The following is a 23,302-nucleotide window of genomic DNA, read 5'->3' on the forward strand; positions in this document are numbered from 1 at the left end:
GGGTGGGATGGGGATTGAGGACAGAGGGTGGGACAAGCAAAGATCGTGGGGGAACAGGTGGCCTGCAGTTTGGGGTGGGTAGAGGGGCTTTGGGGCCAGAGCCCAGACCTGCAGACTCAGCCCCCATCACTTTGGGCCACCTGATAGGCTGGACCAACCATCCAAAAATCCCCGCCAAGGCCAGCCAGAGCCGGGCCAAGGTCAGGCCTCCCTTCCCTTCCCAGAGCCACAGCTGCTGGTTCTCCTGGGAGGTCCACCAAGAGGGAAACACTGATGTCATGCGCCGGGAGTGAGGTCACCCTGCCTGCCCAGTTCTGCAGCTGCCAAAAAACCCCTACTCAGCACCCACCCAGCAGGTTCTGCTCCCCCATCCCCATTCCACAAGCTCTGCTGGAACCAGAAGCCCGTGCAGCACAGAGTGGCCACCAGAGGGTGCCCTGTGGCAAGGCTGGGAGGTGGAGAGGTGGAGGCTGGGCTGGTCTCTGTTCCTGGAATGGGCCAGGAGGGAGGAGGAGCAAGCGGAAGGGAACTGTGTGGCGCTGGCCCAGGAGACACACAGGACTGCCTCGGTGCCCAGTTTGGGCGCCCTCGGACTCTGGCTGCAGGTAGGTCCCTTCCCCCAGCTCCACCCTTCCCGCCTTCCTCTACCCCGCTGCCCCAGCTCTCTGCCAACCACCCTTCATTTTTGGCCCCCGAACTTCTCCCTCTCCCTCAAACCCTGACCCCTTCCTTTGTGCCAAGCCCGCCCCCTTATCTCGGGAACTGCAGCTGGCAGGGTCAGAGGGCAGGTAGCCTGGCCACTGGCACCCACAGCCACAGCCTCCAGAAAACACTCCGGCCCCTGGATCACTGCTCCAGGCCACTGAGCCAGAAGCCCCTTCTAGGAGGAGAGGGGCAGCCTGTGCTGGGGCAGTCAGCGGCAGGCCACCCAGGTGAGGCAGGTTGTCTTTCCCCAGCCAGGTATGGCCAATTCTGCCCAAACCCAGGAGCTGGTATACCTGGTCACAGGTGGCTGTGGCTTCCTGGGGGAACATGTGGTCCGAATGCTGCTGCAGCGGGAACCCCGGCTCCGTGAGCTGCGCATCTTTGACCTACACCTGGGTCCTTGGCTGGAGGAGCTGAAGACAGGTGACTGGGGGGAGGGGCGGGGGAGGGGCAGCAGAGGGTGGGGAGGGTGTGGACTCCCTTCCGAGTGGCGGAAAAGATGATGCCTGTTATGTCTCTCTGATGGGAGCGGATAGGATGAATGAGTCATTAGGAAAATGTGGCTCCCGAGGGTGTGGGCCGAGTCCAGCAGCTGGCTGATGGTCTCAGCTCTGACATTGCCTCTGGCTGCCCCTACCCGCTCCCAGGGCCTGTGCAGGTGACTGCCATCCAGGGGGACGTGACCCAGGCCCACGAGGTGGCAGCGGCCGTGGCCGGAGCCCATGTGGTCATCCACACAGCTGGGTTGGTGGATGTGTTTGGGAAAACCAGTCCTGAGACCATCCACGAGGTCAATGTCCAGGGTGAGAGGCTCCCTACCTGTTCTGACCACATCCTCAGTACTCCCTGGCCCACGGCCTGATCTTGGCTGTTTGTTCCCTGCTCCCTGTTTGACCCTGACCTCTGTGATCACCCTGTGACGATCTGTCCCTTCTGCCCCTGTGGTGGCAGGCCAGTCCTCGCTGACCTCTATGGTTCTCCCCAGGCCTGGGGAAGGCGGGCATGTGTCCTCGTCCAGTGTTGGGATGGGGAGGGGAAAAGGCGGATGGGGAGGAAGTTTCTGTTTGGACACACAGCCCCCTACCTCCCTCAGGCACACAGAATGTGATCGAGGCTTGTGTGCAGACTGGAACACGCTTCCTGATCTACACAAGCAGCATGGAAGTTGTGGGGCCCAACATCAAAGGCCAGCCCTTCTACAGGTGAGCTGAGGTCCCCCCAGTCCTTCCAGGGCCCCACCTCCCCTCAGCATTAAGAATCTTCCCCTCTCCCCCTACTAGGGGCAATGAGAACACCCCCTATGAAGCCGTACACCGACATCCCTATCCTTGCAGCAAGGCCCTAGCTGAGCGGCTCGTCCTGGAAGCCAATGGAAGGGAGGTGAGACTCGAAAAGATGAGACGTGGGAGATGGGGCTGCCTGCCAGAGGCAGAACCAGAGCCTGTGGGCTTCTTTTTTTTCCATCTGGCCACACTGCATGGCATGTGGGATCTTATTTCCCCAACCAGGGAATTGAACCCTCACCCCCTGCAGTGGAAGGGTGGAGTCTTAACCACTAGACCTCCAGGGAAACCCCTGGGGCTTTTGGTTTGGTTTGGTTTTTGTTTTTGTTTTTCTCACCGTGGGCTTCTTTGCATCCTGTCCTGGTTTCCTTCCCTCTCCAACCCGAAGGGACCAGGGCAGTGGACAAAGCGCCAGATCCTTGGTCTGAGCAGGCCATGCCTTTTTTGCCCCCAGGTCCTGGGGGGGTTGCCCCTAGTGACATGTGCCCTGCGTCCCACTGGCATCTACGGCGAAGGCCACCAGATCATGAAGGACTTCTACCACCAGGGCCTGCGCCTGGGGGGCCGGCTCTTCCGGGCCATTCCAGCCTCCGTGGAGCATGGCCGGGTCTATGTGGGTGAGGCCCGGGCTGGGTGGTGGGGGAGGCTAAAAAAAAAACAGGGCAGGACTCGTGTGGTTCTCGGGGGTGGGGTGTGTTATATACTCTAGCTAAAAAAGGACAGTTTATACATGGGCCAGAGCAGACTCTGATATGTGGGCATCGTCTTCACGGGCCATAGGGGAAACAGTATCCTAATGAGTGGGGAAGGCTGACATAAACACCAAGTCATAGGCTGAATGTGTTGCAGTTTTGAGGGTAGCATCTCCTCAGGAGAGAAGAAGGGGGAGCATCTCCCCAGGACCAAGAGAAGAAGGAATTGTACCCATACAGGGGAGCATCTGGCTAAGGTGCCTGCAAGAAAGCAGCCTTCAGCAGGGCGGTAGTTATGTGGGCGATATCTACGCGGATGCAAGGAGGGGGTGGCTTGTTCATGCACTGGCCCAAAAGACAGCAGCATCTATATGGTTGCCAGGGCACTCAAGGACATCTTCCCCCCCATTCTCTCCTCGGCACCCCTGCCCCCACCCCCACAGGGAACGTGGCCTGGATGCACGTGCTGGTGGCCCGGGAGCTTGAACACCGAGCTGCCCTCATGGGCGGCCAGGTGTACTTCTGCTATGACAACTCGCCCTACAAGAGCTACGAGGACTTCAACATGGAGTTCCTGGGTCCCTGCGGACTGCAGCTGGTGGGCACCCGCCCCCTGATGCCCTACTGGCTGCTGGTGCTCCTGGCTGCCCTCAACACCCTGCTGCAGTGGCTGCTGCGACCGCTGCTGCTCTACGCGCCCCTGCTCAACCCTTACACTCTGGCCGTGGCCAACACCACCTTCACCGTCAGCACCGACAAGGCTCGGCGCCACTTCGGCTACGAGCCCCTGTTCTCCTGGGAGGAGAGCCGGACCCGCACTATCCGCTGGGTGCAGACCGCGGAGGGCTCAGCCTAGTGACGGTGCAGTTGGGCCTGGAGCCTGGTGTGGCACGGCATCGTCGGGTCCCAGAGCCCTCAGACCCTGGTGGGGAGGGCAGGCTGAGCCAGAGGAGGGGGCTGATGCCAGACTGGCGGTCCCAGAGCCCTCCACCTTGGAATCCAGGAGCCTGGAGCCTGTATCTTAATGTCCCTAAGTTCTAGGGCAGGATTTGGGGGCAGGCGTGTCTGTGTCTTCACTCTCAACTCAGGCCTCATGGCTAATTAGTGAGGATCTGACCGCCCTGATGCTCTCAATGACGCCATCCCATTTCTGGCGTTCCGAGCAGAAGTGGGCGGAAGTTCTGCAGGCCCTCATGGCAGGCCCTTGGATGTCCTTTGTGATCCTCAGGCCTGATTTCAGCGTGAAGACGCTTTCTTAATTCTTCCCACCACCTTGGTCCCTGCTTGGGGGTCACAGTCCCATGATTTTAAACATGTATTACCTTTAGACATTTATCTCTTAATACTCGTCAATAAAGGCTGAGGAAGTCTGTGTATTGTCCCTTCTTGCCCCCCACTCTGCCTGAGGTTGCCCCAGTAATGCATACCTGTCCAAGCCCTGGATTAAAACTCCTCTGAGCCTGTGCCCATCCGCCCGGCCAGCGCCCCCCCCCCCACCTCCCACCATGTCTCTGCCACCCCCACGGCGCCCGTCCCGGGTGGGGACAGAAGGAAGTGAGCACACAGCACGCCCGCTGTTGGATTGGTTGCTATTTCTCCCGTCCCACGGGGCCCGACCCGGCCCGGGGTGGGGGTGGGGGGCTCTGGGGACAGGACATGCAGGGCGGGGGTGGGGGCAGAATTTTCCTGTATTTTATCCATTTGCAACTTGGTCACCAATAGAGAGAAATGGGACTCTGAGGGCTAACAGGAGAGGATGGCCTGGCTCTGGGCCCCCAGCCAGGCCCCAGGAGTCCTGTCCCCTCCAGGGAGGAGAGGGAAAGAGCTCTAGAAACCAACGGAGAAACAGAAGGGGCAGGGGCTCATGTCAGCAAACACGGCTACATCACGTGACACGCCAGCGACACAGAAACACACGCCAACGCACACGGCTGCACAGCAGGCGAGGGGGGGCGGTGGGGGAGGGAGCCGGGGGCCACCCATCTTGTCCTCTGCGGGGCAGGCCGGGGGTGGGGCAGGGTGAATGCATAGAACACATCATGTACACACGCTCGAGGCGTGGCAAGAGCGTGTATCAACCCACAGGCACATGGGATGGACACGCAGTGTGCTTCATGAAAGGCAGGGCTAGGGAGAAGGGGGTAGGGGAAGCAGCGAGCCCTGGCCAGGCCCAGGACCACCCACGGGGCACACAGGGGCTTGATGGTGGTAGGGGCTTGGCGAGAAGGTGGGCAGCACACACTCATCTGAGAACACGCAAGAGACACCAGCCCCCAGACAACAGTTCCAGGACACGCACGGACACAGCAGCCAACAAGCAAACACATCCTGTGGTGGGTGGGACTTGGAGAAGCAGACCCTCAGGGATCCTTTGGTCCATCTGAGGCCCAGAGATGGGCAGTTACAGACCTAATGCCACTCAAGGAGGCAGCAGCATCTCTCCAGCCATGGCTCCACCCTTCTCCTTGTGGCCCCAAGGCCGTGGGAATTCCGGAAACACCTGGGCTGAGAGGGTATCCTGGCTGGGCGGCCGGAAGGAAAAAGGGTGGGGTGGGGGATGCTGGGGCCTGCTCTGACGTCCCCAAAGAAGCCTGAGTGGGCAAGGGGGCCACAGTCAGATCCGGGGGCAAACTTCCTGTCTTGATGAAGGGCCCTGTGGGAATGGCCAGGCAGGCGCCCCTCCTGGGGAGAGCCCACCTTAGGGGTCCCGTGTATCCATGGGCCATACACACAGACAGGGTCCAGCCAGGTAGGGAGGGGACCGGCTATCTGAGCTGGGGCTGGGTCGGGGTGGGGTACTACGTCCCAGAAGGTCACAACTGCATTGTCTCACGCACACATGCTTCACATGAAGAGGGCCTCCAGGGAACCATGTGTACACACACCAAAGTCCTCTGCCCTGTGCACACGTATGCCAGACCCCAAGGAAGGGTATTCCTGTACTTGTGTGTTCAGTCCTGTATGTGTGGGTCTGTGTTCCTGGGCCAACGGAGTGGGAGGCTTCGAACACTGTTCTCGGCCCATGTACCCCTCCCCCACCTGCCACCCATTGCACAAATCCACCCAAGCATGCATGTGTTGTCTGTGCAGCAAGGGAGGAGCAGGCCCCTTCCTCACCATCACAAACCCAGACCTGTGTCCCACTCTCAGACTCACCCTGTGGGGCAACAGCTATTGGTGACACTGCATCAGGAGTCACGTCCAGGGAATGGGTCCCATGACTCAGCCCACTCCCGTACGTCTGAAATAAGCAGTTCCCTAAACCCCAAAGGCCAGCGCATCAGACGGGGTGGTAGGGACCATTGCTGGCCTCCTTTCGGTTCTGAGGTAATTCTCAAGAATGTTCTCACTCTGACAGCCTGGGGCAGTCCCTGCCATTCCCCTGATCAGTAGCGTTTCCCACCAATAACCTTCCCAGGAGACACTGGTGTGCCCCGGTGCCAACCTCTACAGGCTTCGGGCTGGTGTCAGCATGCACGGGACTCCTGTGTGCATGTGTGTGTGCCTGGGTGTGGCCTCTCCCCGTGGCAGGTAGGAGAACACTGAGGTGTCCCAGCTTCTACACATCCAGGCTTACGTGACAGAGAAAGATAAGCATAGAGGCTTGTGTGCACAGGGGCTTGGACCACTCAGGGCAGGAAGTGACCCTTGCACAATGTTGATGGAGTCATGAGTGGCCACACCCGACAGCAGCCAGCAGCTCTGGGGAGAGAGGGAGTGAGCAAATAACTTGGATCCACAAACTTGGATGAGGCACAGGTCCTTGCAGGTGAACAGATGTGGGTATCATACACAGGGGGGCAGAAACATACTACATAGAAATCCTCTACACACATATACGCACACACACTTGCAGACGTACCCTAGATAGCGTAGAAATATAGATTTCTGTGCCCACCCAAAACAGGTGTCCCATGCAAAATGTAGAGGGTTCTATCTCAAGAGAACACCTACCAACACTTTAGACACAGCCTAGATATACACACACGCACACACACACACACACACACGTCCCTCACATCACTTGCTGGGGGAAATGCACACAGATACACAGGCTAAGCTAGATTACTTACACGTGTATGCGTTCACTCGCTTGCCTCAGCTGAACCCCATATGCACACACGTGCTCCCTAGGACACAGGCCAGCCCCAGGGGTGACTAAGCCAGAAGGGTTGGCTCCACACCATGCTGGGGTGTCTGCCACAACCTGTGTGTATTTGGGCCAACCTGGATCCTCAGGGGATGAGTGTGAATCTCTGCACACATACAACCTGCCCCATTTGTAGCAGACTCGGGGGAAGGGGTCGTGTCAAGGGAGGCGGTGCTCTTACATTGGATCGAAACACTCAAACACAAAATTCCACAGACACAAACTGTGTATCCATGGATCTGTGACCACATACACACACACACACACACACACACACACACACAAAACCCTGTTTACAGAAGACAGAAGAGTGGGGCTCAGTGGGCTGCTGTGTCACACCCGGCCACAGTCCACACAACAACCCAGGTGAAGGGGGAAAGCTCAGACAACACACAGACTTGAGGTGAGGGGGCAAGAAGGGTGATCGGGTGCTTGTACACGCAGCTACACACGTACACACACGCACACACGCTGGGGTGTCCACACGTCTCGAGCATGTGCCGGCGGCATGCATGTTGGTGTGCATGTGTAATCACGCCTGCTGCTATCTACGTGCGGGGGCGAGGGTGGTCCATGGTCGGGGGAGGTCCAGGGACTCCAGGGTCTGACGGGCGGTAAAGGTTAAGGGGGGCTGCCTGTGTTGAGGGTGAGCCTGGAGCAGGGGATGGAGTGAAGGGGCGGTGGGGGTATTGCTCCCGATGTGGTAGGGGAAAGGTCTGGGGGGGATAGGGTGGGGGAGGCCTACAAGCCCAGCGTCCCCCCAATGGATGACGCCAAGACCACCCCCAGCACCACACAGCAAATGATTATCATGATTTTCTTCTGCAGGCAGGAAGGCCGAGGGGGAGGGAGGGGACAGGGAGACCGAGAGATAAAGAGACAGACAAACCGACAGACGGATGGGGAGGACGGTGTGAGGGGAAAGAAGGGAGAGAAAACAGAAAAAAAAGGAAGAGGTCAGAACCCGAGATAAGGCCTCACTTCATCACTCACCTCAGCCCCAGCCTGAGCCCAGCCCCGCCCGCTCGGCTTCAGCCCACCTGCTCCACAGGCCCACCCACCCCGGCTCACCCTCCGGGCCTTGCTCTGATATTTCACAGCTTTCTTGGTGTCAGACACGGCTCGCTCCACGTAGTCCACGGAATGTTCCACATTGTACTCAATGCGGTCAATCATTTCGCCCTGTGGAGGAGACATGCATGGGATGGGGTGGGAATGGGGCTGGAAGAGGGGACCCCCAGGGGACCTGGGCTAGGCTCCCTGAGGCAGTACCTGGCTCTCCACCAGCATGGCCATGTCCACAAACATGTCATGCAGCTCACGGATGCTGGTTTCCAGCTTGATGATCTCGTTGTGCCTCGTCTCGATTTCGTTCAGCGCCTGCTTTGTCATCTGCGAGTCCATTTTGATCTAGGGTGATGGGGGCAGGAAGGGTGAGTTTGGGGCGTGGGAGGGGAGCTGCAACCCCTTCACTCCCAGAAGAGCTTGGATTCTGTAGTCAGAGCGCCTGGGTTCAAATCTGGCTGGTGCTCACTAGCTGTAACTGTGGATAAACTGCTTAGCTTCATGGAGTTTCAGTTTCCTCACCTAGAAAACTGATACTAACAGTGCCTGTCTCACATGGCTGTGTGAAGATTGAGTGACTACGTGTTTATTGATTAGAATAGTACCTGGCACACAGAAAGCACTAAAGAAACATGTGTTAAATTACAAAAAGTAAAACTTGGGGACTTCTGTAGTGGTCCAGTGGCTAAGATTCTGTGCTCCCAATGCAGGGGTCCAAGGTTCGATCCCTGGTCAGGGAACTAGATCCCACAGGCCATAACTGAAAGATCCTGTGTGCCACAACTAAAGACCCAGCGCGACCAAATAAATGAATATATTTTCAAAAAGCCTCTAAGCACACACCAGGAAGGGAGATGGGGGTCCTGGACCCCCACCAAGATTGGGGGCCACCATCCGGTCAATGGTGGACACGGTAACACAATCAGGTATACTGCCTCCCCACAAAAGCCAAACCATTCGTTTTCCAAACCATTCACTGTTTAGAAAGCCACTCTTCTGCTCTAAAACCCTCCAGGGCTTCCCACTACCCACAGTCTACACATCTTTTACTCTAGCAATCAAGATCCCATCTTCCTTTCTGTCCTTATCTCCCAAATCATAACAGCCCACACAATGGCTCTTTGGCAACTAGTCCACTCTCCCTGTCTTTGTTCAGTCTGTCCTCTTTGTCTGGAATGTTGTTTGCCCATCTTCCCATGTCCAAATGATCTTTGTCTCTTAAGCCACACAGCTCAATACCACTTCCCCCAGGAAGCCTCCCCTGACCCTAGAAATGAATACTATTTTAAAGCCCATTTACATCCTGTTCAGCCTTCAGGAAAGGTACCTACAACCCTGCACCACAATGATGGTGGGTCAATTGGCAGGGATCAGCTCTGTATCCTGAGAACCACTCATCAGTTTTCCCTCTACTCTTCAGGCAGACTGACAGGCATCCTGGGCAGAACTGTTTGGGAGGGCTCCAGGCTAACTGGCCCATGAGCGATTTTCTCAAAGCTAATTTAACAAAGATCAATTCTCTAAATAACAATTTGCTGAAAACTGCTAGACAATCAGTGAACAGACTTTAATTCTGGTCTAGAAACTCAAACCAGAGTCATTCTGCCACCCACCAGAAGCAGAAGGAGAGCCAGAACCTGTCAGCCAGGGCAAAAATCAAGAAAGAGAAAGAAGAACTACAGCGGCAGAGGTACAGCTGGGGAAAGTCCATCTATTTCACATATAAGATGACAAGGGCAAAACTTCAGCAAAAGTAAAACTAGTTTGTTTTTAATCTTTAAAACGTAGGCAAATTAGTCACTGGGTGAAATGACCTGTGTCACTAGGGAGAAGTGTATCCTAGTGCTGAAGAGTCATGACTGGACTGCATCCTTGCTCTGCCTCTAGTTGTGTGACCTCGGCAAGTCATTTAAGCTCTTTGTTTAAATTTGGGTCAGATTTCCTCATGTGTGACATGCAGCTGCCTCAGAGGCTTGTGGTGAGGAGTAAAGGAGTTTAGTAGGTAAATATAAATATGTACGGTGCCTGCAACAGTGCCCACTCCCTTCTGCCATTTTTATGAGGGTGCCTTCCTGCTCAGCCCCCATGGAATTCCCCAGTTCCAGACTCAGACTTCCAGACGCTTGCGATTTCAGGGTTGACTTAGGACCTTGAGTTCAGCCTAAGCCTGGGGAGGAATGATGAATGCTCTGCAAGTACAGACCCCACCCCTGCGCGGGGCTCACATCGTCCGTGAAGATGGCCAATTTTCCACTCTCCAGCATGTCTTCCAGTTCTTCGTTGGTTGTGGTCCTTCCGGCTGTGGGGAGAAAGGGCTCTCTGTTCAGTGACTGGGCCAGCCTGGGGGGCCTAAGGTGATGGGACCCCGGAGCCCACCCTCCCACCTGGCCTAAGGCCCACCGAGGGGAAGGGCCTGCCTGGAAGGAGTACTCGACAGCAGGGGTGGGAGGTTAGGGGCAGGGGTGTCACACGCACTGATCTCCAGCTGCCGCTGGATCCGGTCCTTGCAGCGGTCCCGGTACTTGGACTGGGTCGCATTATATTCAGTCATTACTTCCACGAACTTCCGGGAGAGTGTGGAGTGCTGTGGGGGTACAGACACATTAGGAGGCAGGGAGCAGAGACCGTGGAGGGATGGAGTGGGCAGGAGGGACTGAGTAGGCCTATGGCCCCTTCTTCAGCTCGTGCACGATCCCAACCCCTCACAAGAGCGCAGTCCCTTAGCCCCAACACCTCCATCCTTTGCCCAAACCGACCAAGGCAGCCAGGTGAGGGCACGGAGTTGTAGCGCATCCCGCCCTCCGCCGCAGCCCCGCCCCCGCCCCGCCCAGTCTCCTCCTCGGCCACGCCCCCATACCTATGCCTGCTCTGGGCCGCCCAACCCCAACAAGCAGGGCTCCAGCCTGGACTCCTCCCCTGCCAGGTCCCTTCTGCTTTGGTCCTGGCCCTGACCCTGACCGTGCCTTGCCGCTGCCTCCTACCTGGGTCTTGCGGATGCGCAGGTCCGCGGAGGAACGGTTCAGTCCCTCCTCCTGTTCAATGCTTTGCTCGATCGCTGTGGGACAGAAGACGCAGTGACTGGTGGGCGGGAGACCCGGGGCGTGTGGGGCGGAGGCTTGGGACAAAAGAAGGGGTTGACACCCTGAGGCAGGCCGCAGGCCTGTGATCAGAGGTCACACCCAGGCGAGGGCAGGCAGTAAAGACTGCAGGGTGGTGAGGCAGGAGGCCAGCGAATAAAAGGACCAAGGTTTGAGGGGGCCTTCCAGGCCCAAGTAGGAGGAGAGATTGTCAGTTGGTCACCAGACAGAGGGGAGCTATTTGTTCTGATGAAGAGACTGGGTCTTTGAAAGTCTAACTCCTGCCCAGCCTCCCAGTCGACATCCTCTGTATGAATGGGAGTGGAGGGTACTCTCCACTTTTTGCAATCTCAGCAAAGGGTCAGGAACCCATCGAGGGACTTTCTGGTGGACTGCAAGGAGTTTCAGGCTGGTCAGGTTCTAGTGGCTGCCCTTTCCGTGGAAAATTCCAGGGTAAGCAGATGCATGTTCCAACAGAGAAAACAGCTCTCCTCCTTCCCAGGTGGCACTAGTGGTAAAGAACCCACCTATAGATGTAGGAGACATAAGAGATGTGGTTCGATCCCTGGGTCAGGAAGATCCTCTGGATGAGGGCATGGCAACCCACTCCAGTATTTTGCCTAGAGAATTCTATGGACAGAGGAAACTGGTGGGCTACATACAGTCCATAGAGTCACAAAGAGTCGGGTATGATGAAAGAGATGGACATGACTGAGCACACGCACACACGTTGCCTTAGAAATGACTCCTGTCCTAGGAATCGCCACTGCTAAAGGATGTTCTGGACAAACACACAGATTAACTGGGATTGCTGCTTCTAGATCATGCACTCCCCACATTTATTCAGATTTTCTATAAAAGAGCTTGTGAGTAAGATCAGCTGGGCTCCGGAAATGCAGCCTGAATGAAACACAGGCCCTCTCAAACGGGGGAAAGCCTCCAGGCCATTCCTAAGAACATTGCTTTGCTGTTCCTGGCAGCAGTGGAGGTATGAGGCTGGATGGCACCCCAACGCTCCCCTGCCAGCCATGGCGGGCCAGCAAATGAGTGACATTTCTGTTCCAGCTGCTACAGGAAAAGTCCAGAAACACACACCCAAGGATGTCGGAATCACTGGCCCCAGACTGGGACCCTACTGTCAGACTTGGGGCTGGGACCAAACCCCAGAGGAAGGGATCCTTTCATAAGGTCTCAATGACTTCTTCCAGCAATCCTGGGGGTTCAGTGATAGTAGTCCAGATTTCAGACTAGAAACTGAGGTTGAGATGGAGAAAAGAACTCATTCGAGGTCACAGACAAAGCCAGAGGTCATGGCACCACAGAGCTGGAGAAAGATGAAGACTATCTCTCTTTTTCTGGAGCTCTGAAAGGTCAGCTTCTCTAAGGCACTGCCACTTTTCCTAGCTTCTTTCTTGGCTGAAGTCCTAAACCATACAGCCCTCCTCATTGTCTCACGTGTGCTAAGTCGCTTCAGTCATGTTCAACTCTTTGCGACCTTATGGACTGTAGCCTGCCAGGCTCCTCTGTCCATGGGATTTTCCAGCCAAGAATACTGGAGTGGGCTGCCACACCCTTCTCCAGGGGATCTTCCCAACCCAGGGGTTGAACCCATGTCATGGTCTTATAGAGCATGTTAATGTCAGAGTTCCATGGGCTCAACGAAATCATTGAGCACAAGGATTTTTAAACTGTGTTCCATAGATCCCTTCTTCTGAGAAGGAACCTCAGAGGGTGCTGTTGCTGGGAGTGATGGGAAGCCAGGTGCATAGGTCTCTGGGACTCCCAACCCCAGGTCAGTCAGAACAGTCTGACATTTATGTGTTGTATATAATGGAATTTGGGGTAAGAGTTCACCTAGGAAAAAAAGATTTTGCTACCCGCCCCAAAAAAAAGAAAAAAAAAAAAAAAAGAACAAACTTCCCCTCCACCCAGCTTTGAAATTGCTTCAGTAGTTCTTACTGTATTGATGAGGAAGCTGAGGGTAGGGTACTTGTCCAGAATGAGTTAATGATGGAAGTGGGCTCTCTATGTCTGGATTTGCAATCAGTGAGCTCCCAGTTTGGATCATTCTGCTTTCCAGCACACACTGCTGAGTGCAAAGGGCTTACAGATCAGCACCAGAGGTTCACATATGACCTCCTGTTGAATCCAGGAAAGCATGGAGTCCCTGTCCTCATCTCCCTGGACCAAGATCATTGTGCTCAGGGCCAGACATCTGACATGACTCCTTTCCCCCCAGAGCCCAGCAAACTTGCCTCAGACAGAGGAGTGCTTGGCAAATGTTTTCTGATGCTAAATTACCAGGAGCATACAAATTAATATCATGGTAACACTGCTGAATTCCCCTGGCACCAACAGACAAGGAGGTTCCCAACCCACAATGCTTTGGGGGAAGGTGGTTATTACCAGCACCCAAGTCCTTAAATTAGAGTGAATACATGAGCATTTGGCAAGTCCCTCCTGCAAGCTTGCCAGCCCCCTGGTGTCAGCCACACAGTCCAATCTGTCCTGAGCTAAGGATACCAATTCAGAAGCATTTGCTGAGCCCACCTACTGGGTGCTGAGTGCTATGTCCGGCACCTGTTCGGGAGAAATGAGGCCTCCATGAAACGAAAGCCACCTGGAAGACTGTGTTTTCTCAGCAGACCTTTCTGCCGATGGAACCAGCAGAGCTCAGATGCAATTTGGACAGAAACCCTCCTTTCTCTCATTTCCCTGTCCAGTCTGTATTGTTCTCTGTGGAATCTGGAGCAAATTAGAAAATCTGGGATTTTATGCCTTCTCACTGTTTAGGAATTTGACTCCTGTAAGTTTGTAGACATTTGTCATGGTTTAGTCCAATGGAAGGCTGACTTGTTTCCCTCCTTGGTCAGGGGAGGGCATTTCTCACCTTTCAACTTGGATCGAACCTTGTTGGCCGTCTTCTTGATGTCTGTAGTGAGGTCCTCCAGCTCCTGTTTGGTCTCTGAGGGGGAGGCGAGGGGAAGAGAGGGAGAGGTGAGATGTCTGGGTGGGACTCCAGCCTCCTTCTGCCCCCAGTTCCCAACCACCCAGCAGTAGCACTTACTCTCATCCGGGTTGGGGGCGGCCAGGATAGCACTGTGCTGTTTTTTCACTTGTTCCACATCCTCTGACAGCTTCTCAATGCAGCCCCGGATCTCTTCCACCTGGGGCAGCAAATTGGCTATACCCAGCCAAGGCATCGGGCCGGACAAAGGGATTGGGGGGGGGTGCGGGGGGGGGGGGGCTCAGTCAGGGCTCAGGGAAATGGGCCAGACCCAGAGGGGTTGGTAAAAGGCCAAGGGGATGGAGAAGTAGAGAGAGGGATGGGGGTGCGGAGGGCCAGGAAGAAGGCAGTTGTGGGCTGGGGGTCAGGTTCTGTTACCTGTTCAAAGAATTCATCCATGAAGTGGTCTCGGTCCACGTGGACCACTTCTTCCTCATCATCGCTGTCTTTCGCCTGGGAGGTAGAGAAAGGCAGAGTCTGTGAGCAGTCCTGATGCCCCAAGCTCTAGGCTCAGACTGGGGGTCCTGGGAAGGGTCACATGAAGGGGGCCCAGAAGTCATAACAAATACCGAGGGTCTTGTGGCCCAGGGTCCCGGAGGCCGGGTAGCTGACAGCCCAATGACACCTGGGAGGGGATTAGCCAAAGGCACCCTTACGGGATAGAAATGGTCCTGGGAGCGCTGTCACCCTGGAGGCAGGTGGTGCTCTGGACAGATGCTTTATCCAACCAGCGTGGAAGCATTTCCATATTGTAACAACTGGCCAAATGTCAGCCTGGCAGTAACTGGCTCTGGGCGGTGAGAAGGGGTCTGACGTGGAGTCCCGGCAGCCTGACCCCCTCCACCATGCCCCCAGCCGCTCCCGCCAGGCTTCACTTTGTTCCCTTCTCTTCCCCTCCAGCCTCCAACGCGACCAGCCACGTCCCCTATGCAAGGTCACTTCACTGCCGGTGGCGGGCATCAAGTTAAGCAAGCACAGTCAGGCCCGGGGAGGGCTGGATGTGAGACACAGAGAGCACCCCGACCTTCCTCCTCCTACCCACTCTCACCCCTCCCCGACTTTCCTCCGTGCAGTCACTTGCTTTCATTCCAGCCTCTTCCAACTTCACACCCACCTACTCTCCCTTGCTTGGATTTCCCAGTTGCAACCTGCAGCTGCTCAGCCCTCCACCCCCAGGGCTCAGAGACACAAAGGGATTCACCCTCCCACACCGCCACCGCGGCCACCAGACAGGCCAGTGACATAGACAGAAGGGCTGACAAACAAGGCAAACAGAAATAGGCCCCCTGACACCCACACTGCGCTGACGCGCTGACGTTCACCCGCACACGGGCCCACAGCAGAGCTGCCTTCTGAACATGTGGACACACAGACGTGCAGCGCTCACCACCCCCATGCCCCCTGAGACACTGGGGAGGGCCCCCTGGGGCTGTGCTCCCAGCCTCTCTGAGCCTCAGGTTCGCATGCTCACTCAGATCTAGGAAGGAGGAAAGGGGGGAAGGGAGGGCTCCCCAGTGCTCCACACTCCCGACTCAAGACCCTGCTCGGGACAGAAGTCTGAGGGCCCATTAAACTTAATTACATCTGGAGCCCTAATCAGCCTCCACGGAAATTTAAACAGAGTTCACCCTGATTTCCAGAAAGAAAGAAAAAAACAAGCCAAGACTCAGACAGAATCTCACGACCACAGCCTGAATGAAATCAAGACAGGAGCCAAAAGTGTCTAGCAGGGGATGTTGCCAGATGAGATAGAAAGAGGAGAGCTCGCCCAGAACCTCGACAGGGTCTCAGCAGACCGCAGACAGGACCCAACAGAAACCAGACAGCTCAGACCCAACCAGACTCACGCAGACGGATCGCAGACAGCTGAGATCGAACCTAGACAGAGCCAGATGGGAGCTAGATGCGATCTAGACAGCCAGTTAACTTGGAGTCAGAGAGTCCGACAGCACAAGGAAGAGACCGGTGGAGACGTCCAGCTAGACCCTCTCAAAGGCACCCCAGTTTCCACCAAAGCCCGGTGGTCCCCAGGGATCCTCCCCACACCATGTCAGAGAATGGGTTTGGCACTTCCATTTCATCCCAAATATCTCCCGAGAAAGGGGGGGCTCCTCTTCTTGGCCCACAGCTGCCCCCAGAAGGAGGGGTGGTACCCGGTGGGGCTTGGGGACCCCCAGGGGACTTCTGTCTCCTCAAGTCTCCAGCTGACCTGGAACCACACACACAGACCTTGGCCCCAAGGGGCTTTGAGCTGCCTGGCTCATCTCTGAGGACTCACTGGCTTCCCATGAGGTGCTAGCCTCAAAAAGCTGGGTGCCCCACGATGGCATGTTCCTTCTCTGCCTTCAAGCACTTGGCCTGCAGCCTGGCTGCCCATAAGTCCCACTGGCGCAGGTGTCTGGACACTTTCCTGTTCTGTCTTTTTCCCTCCCAGGTTGACTTTCTGTGCATCTGAGTTCCCCACCAGGGAAACCCAACGCTGACTTCAGACTTCCTCAAGTCTCATTCTCTCCTTCTCTTCTGTGGTCCCCAGGGCCAGGTCCTTGATTCTGCCCCGGGGCATTCTTGGCGGCCTGTTTACTTGCCCTTGAGAGAGGAGGAAAGGTACAGGGCCCAAGGATGACTTAGTTGGTGCACTAATTACAGGCAACTGAGAGCTAAAATTCTCTCCAGTTTCCAGACACTTCTCCATCTATAATCTTGTCTGATCCTTACCACCATAGCCCTCGAAAAAGCTGTCCCCATTTCACAGATGAGGGAACAGGAGGCAGTGGGGGAAGAGAAAATGGACTTGCTCCCAGCCTGAAGGGCTGGGAAACCAGAGGCATAATCTAAGACATGCCTCCTCCCAGAGCCTCTTCTGGGGCTCAAGGCCACGCTGCCTCCTACCAGCCACTCCACCACCAGAGGGTTCCCTTCTCAAGTCCCCTCCTAACAAGGCCCAATCTGGGCAAAGCTCTGCGCCCTGAAAGCCGAGCAAAATATCAGCATCTGAGAGTGCCTTTGGCCTTGGTCTTGCATTCTTGTTATCTCATTTAATCTTCACTGAAACTCTTCAGTTGACCATTGGTCAGTGAAAGCTCATGAAAGTGTTAGTTGCTCAGTCGTGCCCGACTCTTTGCAACCCCACGGACTGTAGCCTGCCAGACTCCTCTGTCCATGGGATTCTCCAGGCAAGAATACTGGAAGGGGGAGCCATTCCCTTCTCCAGGGATTCTTCCCGACCCAAGGATGGAACCCAAGTCTCCTGCATTTCAGGCGGATTCTTTACCATCTGAGCCACCAAGGAAGCCCCGTTACGGCAAATGCTTACACAGCATTTGATGATGTGCTAAGCACTGTTCTAAGCGCACTGCCTTTATTTATCCATTGCGTTCTCACAATAGCCCCCTTTTATAGGTGGGGAAACTGAGTCACAGAGAGGCGAACGAGCTTGCCCAGGTCAGCAGCTGGAGGGCTACATGCCTTCTTCCCTCTGAACTTCAGTCTCTGCATTTGCTGAATGGCAATAAAGTCAAGAAAGTAAAAGTGTTAGTCGCTTGGTCGTGTCCGACTCTTTGCGACCCCATGGACTGTAGCCCGTCAGGCTCCTCTGTCCATGGGGATTCTCCAGGCAAGAATACTGGAGTGGGTTGCCATTCCCTTCTCCAGGGGATCTTCCCGCCCCAGGGATGGAACTCGGGTCTCCTGCACTACAGGCAGATTCTTTACCATCTGAGGCACTGGGAAAGCCCAAGTCCTCCCTTAATGGTGGGCTGGAGGAGGCAATGAGACCTCCTCCAGGCAGGAAAAAAACACCAGATGCTGCCAGAAATAATTACTGCTCAGGGAGGGTTGGTTGGTCCCTACTGCCTTTCCCCTGTTACAGATGAGGAAACAGGCTCAGAGAGGTTGCCTGGCCCTGCCTAAGACTTCACAGCAAATAAGGTCAGAGGTGAACTGAAGTGAATTTAGCCCCTGAACTGTCTGGTACTTAATCTCAGGCTCTTTGCCTCCTGTCCCTCTGTTTCTTCCTGGCCCCTAAAGAGTTGTCTCTGCTGTGTCCTCAGCACTGCTGAACTCCCGTGGCTGGGACAGAAAACCAGGAAGAGGTGCCAGGCTGCAGGAAGAGCCCAGACAGGAAGCCATGTGTTCCAGCCTCCATTCAACCTGCTGTGTGACTCTTGGCAATTCGCGGCCCCTCTCTGGGCCCTGGCTTATCTATGCAATGGGTGGGCCCTCCTCGCTCGGAGGTGTGCATACTTCATCAGGAGCACAGCCTACATTTCTGGACGAAGCTAACCAGCCTAAAAGAAAACAGGCTTCAGGCAAATGAGAATACCTCAAAAAAGGTGATCACATATGCCCTTATCCACCTTATGGACAACTGAAGCCTCAGTTTCCTCCTGGGTGAAATGAAGATAAGAATTATATACATCAGACACATAGGTGTTAATAACGAGGCGTTGGGCTCAGTTACCAGGGCTTTGCCTGAATGAATTTAATCCTTACAGCCACTCCGTGAAGTAGATACTCTTTTTATTCTCATTTGACCAATGAGGCAGAGAGAGATTAAGTAATTTGCCTAAAATCATACAGCTGGCGGGGACCCGACAGGGTGGGGCCTGGATTGGAACCCCGGCAGTCTGCTCTTTACCGCCTGACGACTCCTCAAGCGCCCAGGAGGATGAAATGGGAGCGTGTGGAAGCCCTGAGCACCTTCTGGAACTGCCCTGGGGACAGGGGACACCAGATCCAAGCCTCTGGGTTCAGCCCTTCCTGATCAGAGACACCCGGGGCCCTAATGGGTGTGTGAGTGGGGTGGAGACAACACAGATGTATGGACAGAGGGAGTGGGGCAGTGTGAGCCAGCGAGTCCAGCACGGAGACAGACAAGAGGGTAACTAAACCAGAGGAGGAAAGAGACTGGAACTGGGTGATAGAAAAGTCATAGAGTGGGGACGTCCCTGGCAGTCCAGTGGTTAAGACTCCGAGCTTCCACTACAGGGGCCGCGGGTTCGATCCCTGGTTGGGGAGCTAAGATTCCTGCATGCTGCATGGTGTGGCCAAAAAAATTAAAAAAGAAGTCATAGAGTGGGTATGTGTATGGGTAAACATGTATGCATGCCCACACACACACAATGCACATGTGCTCACACCTGCTTCTCAGGGGCACACGCATCCTTTGATCTAGAGGCACCAGCCTCTCTCCACTGCGCCCCCTGCTTCGGTCCATCTGTTTCCCTGACCCGGGAAGAGATGCTGCTCGATCCCAGCATCTAGCCCAGCCTTCCCACCCCTACGTCTCTCTTCTGCCTTCTCCACCAACTCCTTCATTCCCCCTCTGCCCCACAGAGTCATCATTTATCTAACAAATGTGTCTGATCAGTGTCCACTTCTCTCCTGGGTGCTGCGGAGAACAAGCCAGGAAGGTGGCCTGCCTCCATGTAGCTAACACTCCAGGGGAGGGAGACAGACTGTGCAAAAGAAGCAAGACAATTTCAGACCGGGCTCCGGTACAGAGCAGGAAGGAGATAAAGCGGGAGGTGTGATAGAAATGGCTGCGGGGGAGGTTTGACATCCGAGCTAAGGCCCAGGGAGTTAACTGCACCACAACCTGGAGGACACTGAATTCAAGGCAGAGGGAACAGTGTTCAGGCAGAAGGAACAGCATTCACACAGAGGGACCAGCAGGTGCAAAGGCCCTCAAGCTGGGGGGAGCTTGTGTGTCTGAACGGCAGAAAACAAGCCCCGTGCTGCGGGGGGCTATCAACCCATCACCCAGGGTTCTCCTGGTCCCTGATCGAGAATGTGGGGCCACTCTTTCCTTCTGCTGCATCAGGTCTACATTTCTAAAGCATCTACTATGCCTATCCCATCACTGAGGGCCCTCAAATTCCTCACCTCAGGCTCCCTCCCCCATTTCCCAGTCTCCCCAACCACCCCCACACCCGCCTTCCCACTCCAGAGCTTCCTCGCAGGCTCTGCCCACAACGCATCCCCTTGTGGCTTCGCTCTGTAACCTTTCTCTCCACCTCACTTGCTCTCTCCCTCTCCTTTTCAGCCCATCCCTGGCCCCACTCCTTGGACCCTGGGACACCCATCCAGCCAACTGACTCCCTCCTGCAGCCTCCACTCCAGCTCAGCACCTCCCAGTTGCCAACCAAAGGTGCCTGGTGATGTGGAAACAGAAAACCCTAATTCAACCCTGGCTCCGCCATCAACAGCTGTATGACCTTGGGCAAGTCAGGTTACTGCTCTGACCCTCGATGTACTTCAAAATAAATTAGGGGCCACATCTTGCCCATCCCAGGGGGCTGACGGGAGACTCCAGAGAAATAAACGAGTCAGCTGTAGAATAACATACACTCGTGGAGCAATGCTGAGCCCAGGCCTCCTTCTAGGAGCCTCTGGCATAATTTCAATCCTCAGGATAGCCTTCCGAAGCAGGTCCCATTGCTACTCCCAATTCACTCATGAAGAAAGTGAGGACCAGAGAGGTTAAGCAATTTACCCAAGGTCACACAGGAGTAGCAAAGCTGGGATTTGAACCCAGATAGTCTGACTCCCAAACCTGTGCCCTTGAGTGCTATGTGATAAACCCCTTGGGACCTCTTAAAGTGCTATTGGAAAAAGACAATCAGGACCCCCCAGGCTGACCTCCCCTCTGATCACTGACTTTCTGATCCCTCTCAGCCTCTCAGAGGCCCCTTTCCCAGGCCTCCCACACCTTGCCTGGTTTCTCCAGGCTTCCAGCCTCCTCATTCTCAATTCTGGTAGGGAGACCCCCACACTCCTTGCATTTGGAAGCTTTTTCCCACCCCACACGTGCCCTCCCAAATCTCCAGTTTCCTGGAGCCATGACTAACACCAGAGCCATCAGCATTCCGTCAGCCCCCTTCACCCCTCCGGCCCTGTCCCACCTCCACCACCGGCTGCCCCCAGCAGCCCCAGCAAACTGGATGCCTCCCCTTGGGGCAGTGGGTCCCTGACCCACTCAGATGAGGACACTCATCACTGCCTTCACTGTATCTTGCTTTGCCTTTCCCCTCCCCCTCTCTAATCACACCATGATTCCACTATCACCTCACCCCCACCTGCTTTCCATCTCTCTGGGTTTTGGAGTCATGGCACAGTCTTGGCAACAGCAGAGCTGGGTTCAAATCCAGACTCCTCACTTGCTAGTGCTGTGACCTTGGGCAAGTTTTAACCACTCTAGGCCTCAGTTTTCTTTGCCATAAAATGAAGCAGTCTCTCAGTCTGCCTACCTTACCAGGTGAAGGTCTAATGAGATTATGGATGACAACCTGCTTTGGATGAAAATGGGGAGGGAAGGGGAATTAAGAGCATCAGTGCTGGAGCCAGCCTGCCTTTAAATAGCTATGTGAATTTGGTCAAGTTACTTAACTTCTCTGGGCTTCAGCTTCCTCATCTGTAAAATGGAATAATGCTAGCACCAGTCTCTAGGGTTGCTACAAGGATCAAAATGAGTTAATACGTATACAATACTTAGAATGGTATCTGGCACATGAATGTTGGTTATTTAATCACTCCCAGTTTCCTGATGCCTGAGTGTATAACTCAAAGTTTAATTGAAAAAAAAACAAAAACAACAATACCAACCTTCAAAACTCCCTCTCTCAACCACCAGTTTCTCCTTCCGTCCCACCTGCCAACCCATTTCTCTTAGAGGCAGCAGTCACTTGCCTCCCAGCTCCTTCCTTTTGCCTTCCTATAACCTGGTTCCCCATCCCCAAATCCAGGGGGCCCTCCATAGACAGAGCTTTTTACCTCCAGTGTTGAGACTTCTCTTTCAAAGGCTAAAAAAGCAGAGACACATGTCAACTTGGCAGACGGGAAACCCAGATTTCTGCCTGATCTTCCCACCCATTTGCTTGGTGACCTTGGGCAAATTCCTACCCATCACCAAACCTCGATCTCCTCATCTGTCAAATGGGATAATAACCCGGGGGAACAGCCAATAGGCTCCTAGTCAAGTGCATCAGGCTACATCAGTTTGGTCCAGTACTTTATTAGCATAACCCCCCGGGCCCTGAGCACACCGCAGGCTGTCAGCTCTGCCTCCTTGGGCCCCAGGTCATTTCTCCAATGCCCCTCGCCTCTTCCCAGTCCCAGAACCCCACTCCCCAGCCTCTTCCAAATGGCAGCGTTCACTGCAGACACCAGTGCCACCCTCCTCCCCTGTCACCCAAATCCAACTCACTGCCTGGCGGGACTCCTGGAGCCGGGCCTCTTCAGGCCTGCAGACCAGGGGCCCACGGTCAGCTCACGCCTGACCGTTCAGGATGCCCCAGTTCCCCCCAGTGGGGCACAGTCCACGGCTCACAACCCAGTTCCAGGGCCCTGTGCACGGACCCTCCTTCCGCTCTCCCCTGCAGCCCCCTTCTCCCACCTCTAGGATCACTCTCTGTCCGGCCCTGGCCTCTGGCCATCTCCTGAGGCCACCCCTTCCCTCCTGTCTCTGAGAGGTGCCCCCTCCCCACAGACAGCAACACACACACACACATTCCATTCACTGCTCAGTTAGCATCTCAGTCCCAACCTGTGTCCTTCCCCCCTGGCTGCCCCCAAATCTGGGTCCCGCTAGGCTCAGCCTGGCCCAGGAACTGCCCACATCCTCTCATTCAGCAAATCTGCCCAGCAGATAATAGCACCCTCTAGTTCTCTCCCCACACTCACTCTCCCATCCTCAGATGAGACCCCAGGGCCCTCCTACGGACTGGGGTGTCCAGGGTCCCTGAGACCTCTCCTGCACCCCGCGTGTCTTAATGGCCTCAACCCCTTCTAGCCACTGGCCCTAAAATGCAGGTTCATTGGAGACAGCAGGTGCCTCCACATCTTGGGGCGCCCATGCCACCAACCTCCCGCCTCATCATCTGCTCCCACGTCCCAGCACCTCCCCCACTCCACCCCCACGCGTCCCCCAATATTGGGGTCCCGCCCCCCCATTCTCCCCACCCCCAGGCTCACACTCCGCAGCTCCTGAGTCCGATCCTTCATCCTGCGACGGCTCCTCCTCCTCCTCCTCCTCCTTCTCGTTCTCCTGTCTCTGCTTCTGCTCCCTGCCTCCTGCCTCGGTTCGGGAGGCCGGAGTCTGGGGGCGCCGGGGGGGGCACCGGGGCCACTGGCTGGGGCCCGCGGGCGGGGCCGGGGTCGGGGGCGGCGGGCTGAGGGCTGAGCAGAGGCAGGGGCCTGGGCCGGGCTCGGCTCTGCCGGGGCTGCGGTGGCGATGCGGCTGCGGCACAGGCTCGGATGGAGGGATGCGGGAGAGCTGGAGCGCGGGGGAGGGGGGCGGAGGGAGGTAAGGAGGAAGGGAGGGAGGG

General features: G+C 55.7%; 2 protein-coding genes across 4 annotated transcripts; one reads left to right on the forward strand and one right to left on the reverse strand.

Moving 5' to 3' along the window:
• Positions 1-180: 180 nt before the first annotated feature.
• HSD3B7 (hydroxy-delta-5-steroid dehydrogenase, 3 beta- and steroid delta-isomerase 7) lies at positions 181-4,052 on the forward strand. Of its 3 annotated transcripts, XM_020893779.2 has the most exons (7): positions 181-605; positions 957-1,128; positions 1,353-1,508; positions 1,799-1,907; positions 1,986-2,085; positions 2,443-2,605; positions 3,124-4,052. In XM_020893779.2, the coding sequence occupies exons 2-7, from the start codon at positions 963-965 to the stop codon at positions 3,534-3,536; spliced, it is 1,107 nt and encodes a 368-aa protein (XP_020749438.2). In that variant the 5' UTR covers positions 181-605; positions 957-962; the 3' UTR covers positions 3,537-4,052. The 3 variants fall into 3 exon arrangements, with proteins under 3 accessions (XP_020749438.2, XP_070317319.1, XP_070317320.1); XM_070461218.1 differs by lacking the exons at positions 181-605; positions 1,353-1,508 and having other exon boundaries at positions 657-1,128; XM_070461219.1 differs by lacking the exons at positions 181-605; positions 2,443-2,605 and having other exon boundaries at positions 659-1,128; positions 3,124-3,398.
• A 198-nt stretch (positions 4,053-4,250) lies between these two features.
• STX1B (syntaxin 1B) lies at positions 4,251-23,302 on the reverse strand. Its single transcript, XM_020893778.2, has 10 exons — positions 22,950-23,302; positions 14,358-14,432; positions 14,040-14,139; positions 13,863-13,937; positions 10,877-10,950; positions 10,371-10,479; positions 10,121-10,194; positions 8,103-8,240; positions 7,902-8,012; positions 4,251-7,652 (listed from the first exon to the last, which is right to left on the reverse strand). The coding sequence occupies exons 1-10, from the start codon at positions 22,977-22,979 to the stop codon at positions 7,572-7,574; spliced, it is 867 nt and encodes a 288-aa protein (XP_020749437.1). The 5' UTR covers positions 22,980-23,302; the 3' UTR covers positions 4,251-7,571.

The sequence above is a fragment of the Odocoileus virginianus genome, chromosome 33, assembly GCF_023699985.2.
Source record: "Odocoileus virginianus isolate 20LAN1187 ecotype Illinois chromosome 33, Ovbor_1.2, whole genome shotgun sequence".
NCBI classification, from domain to species: Eukaryota; Metazoa; Chordata; class Mammalia; order Artiodactyla; family Cervidae; genus Odocoileus; species Odocoileus virginianus.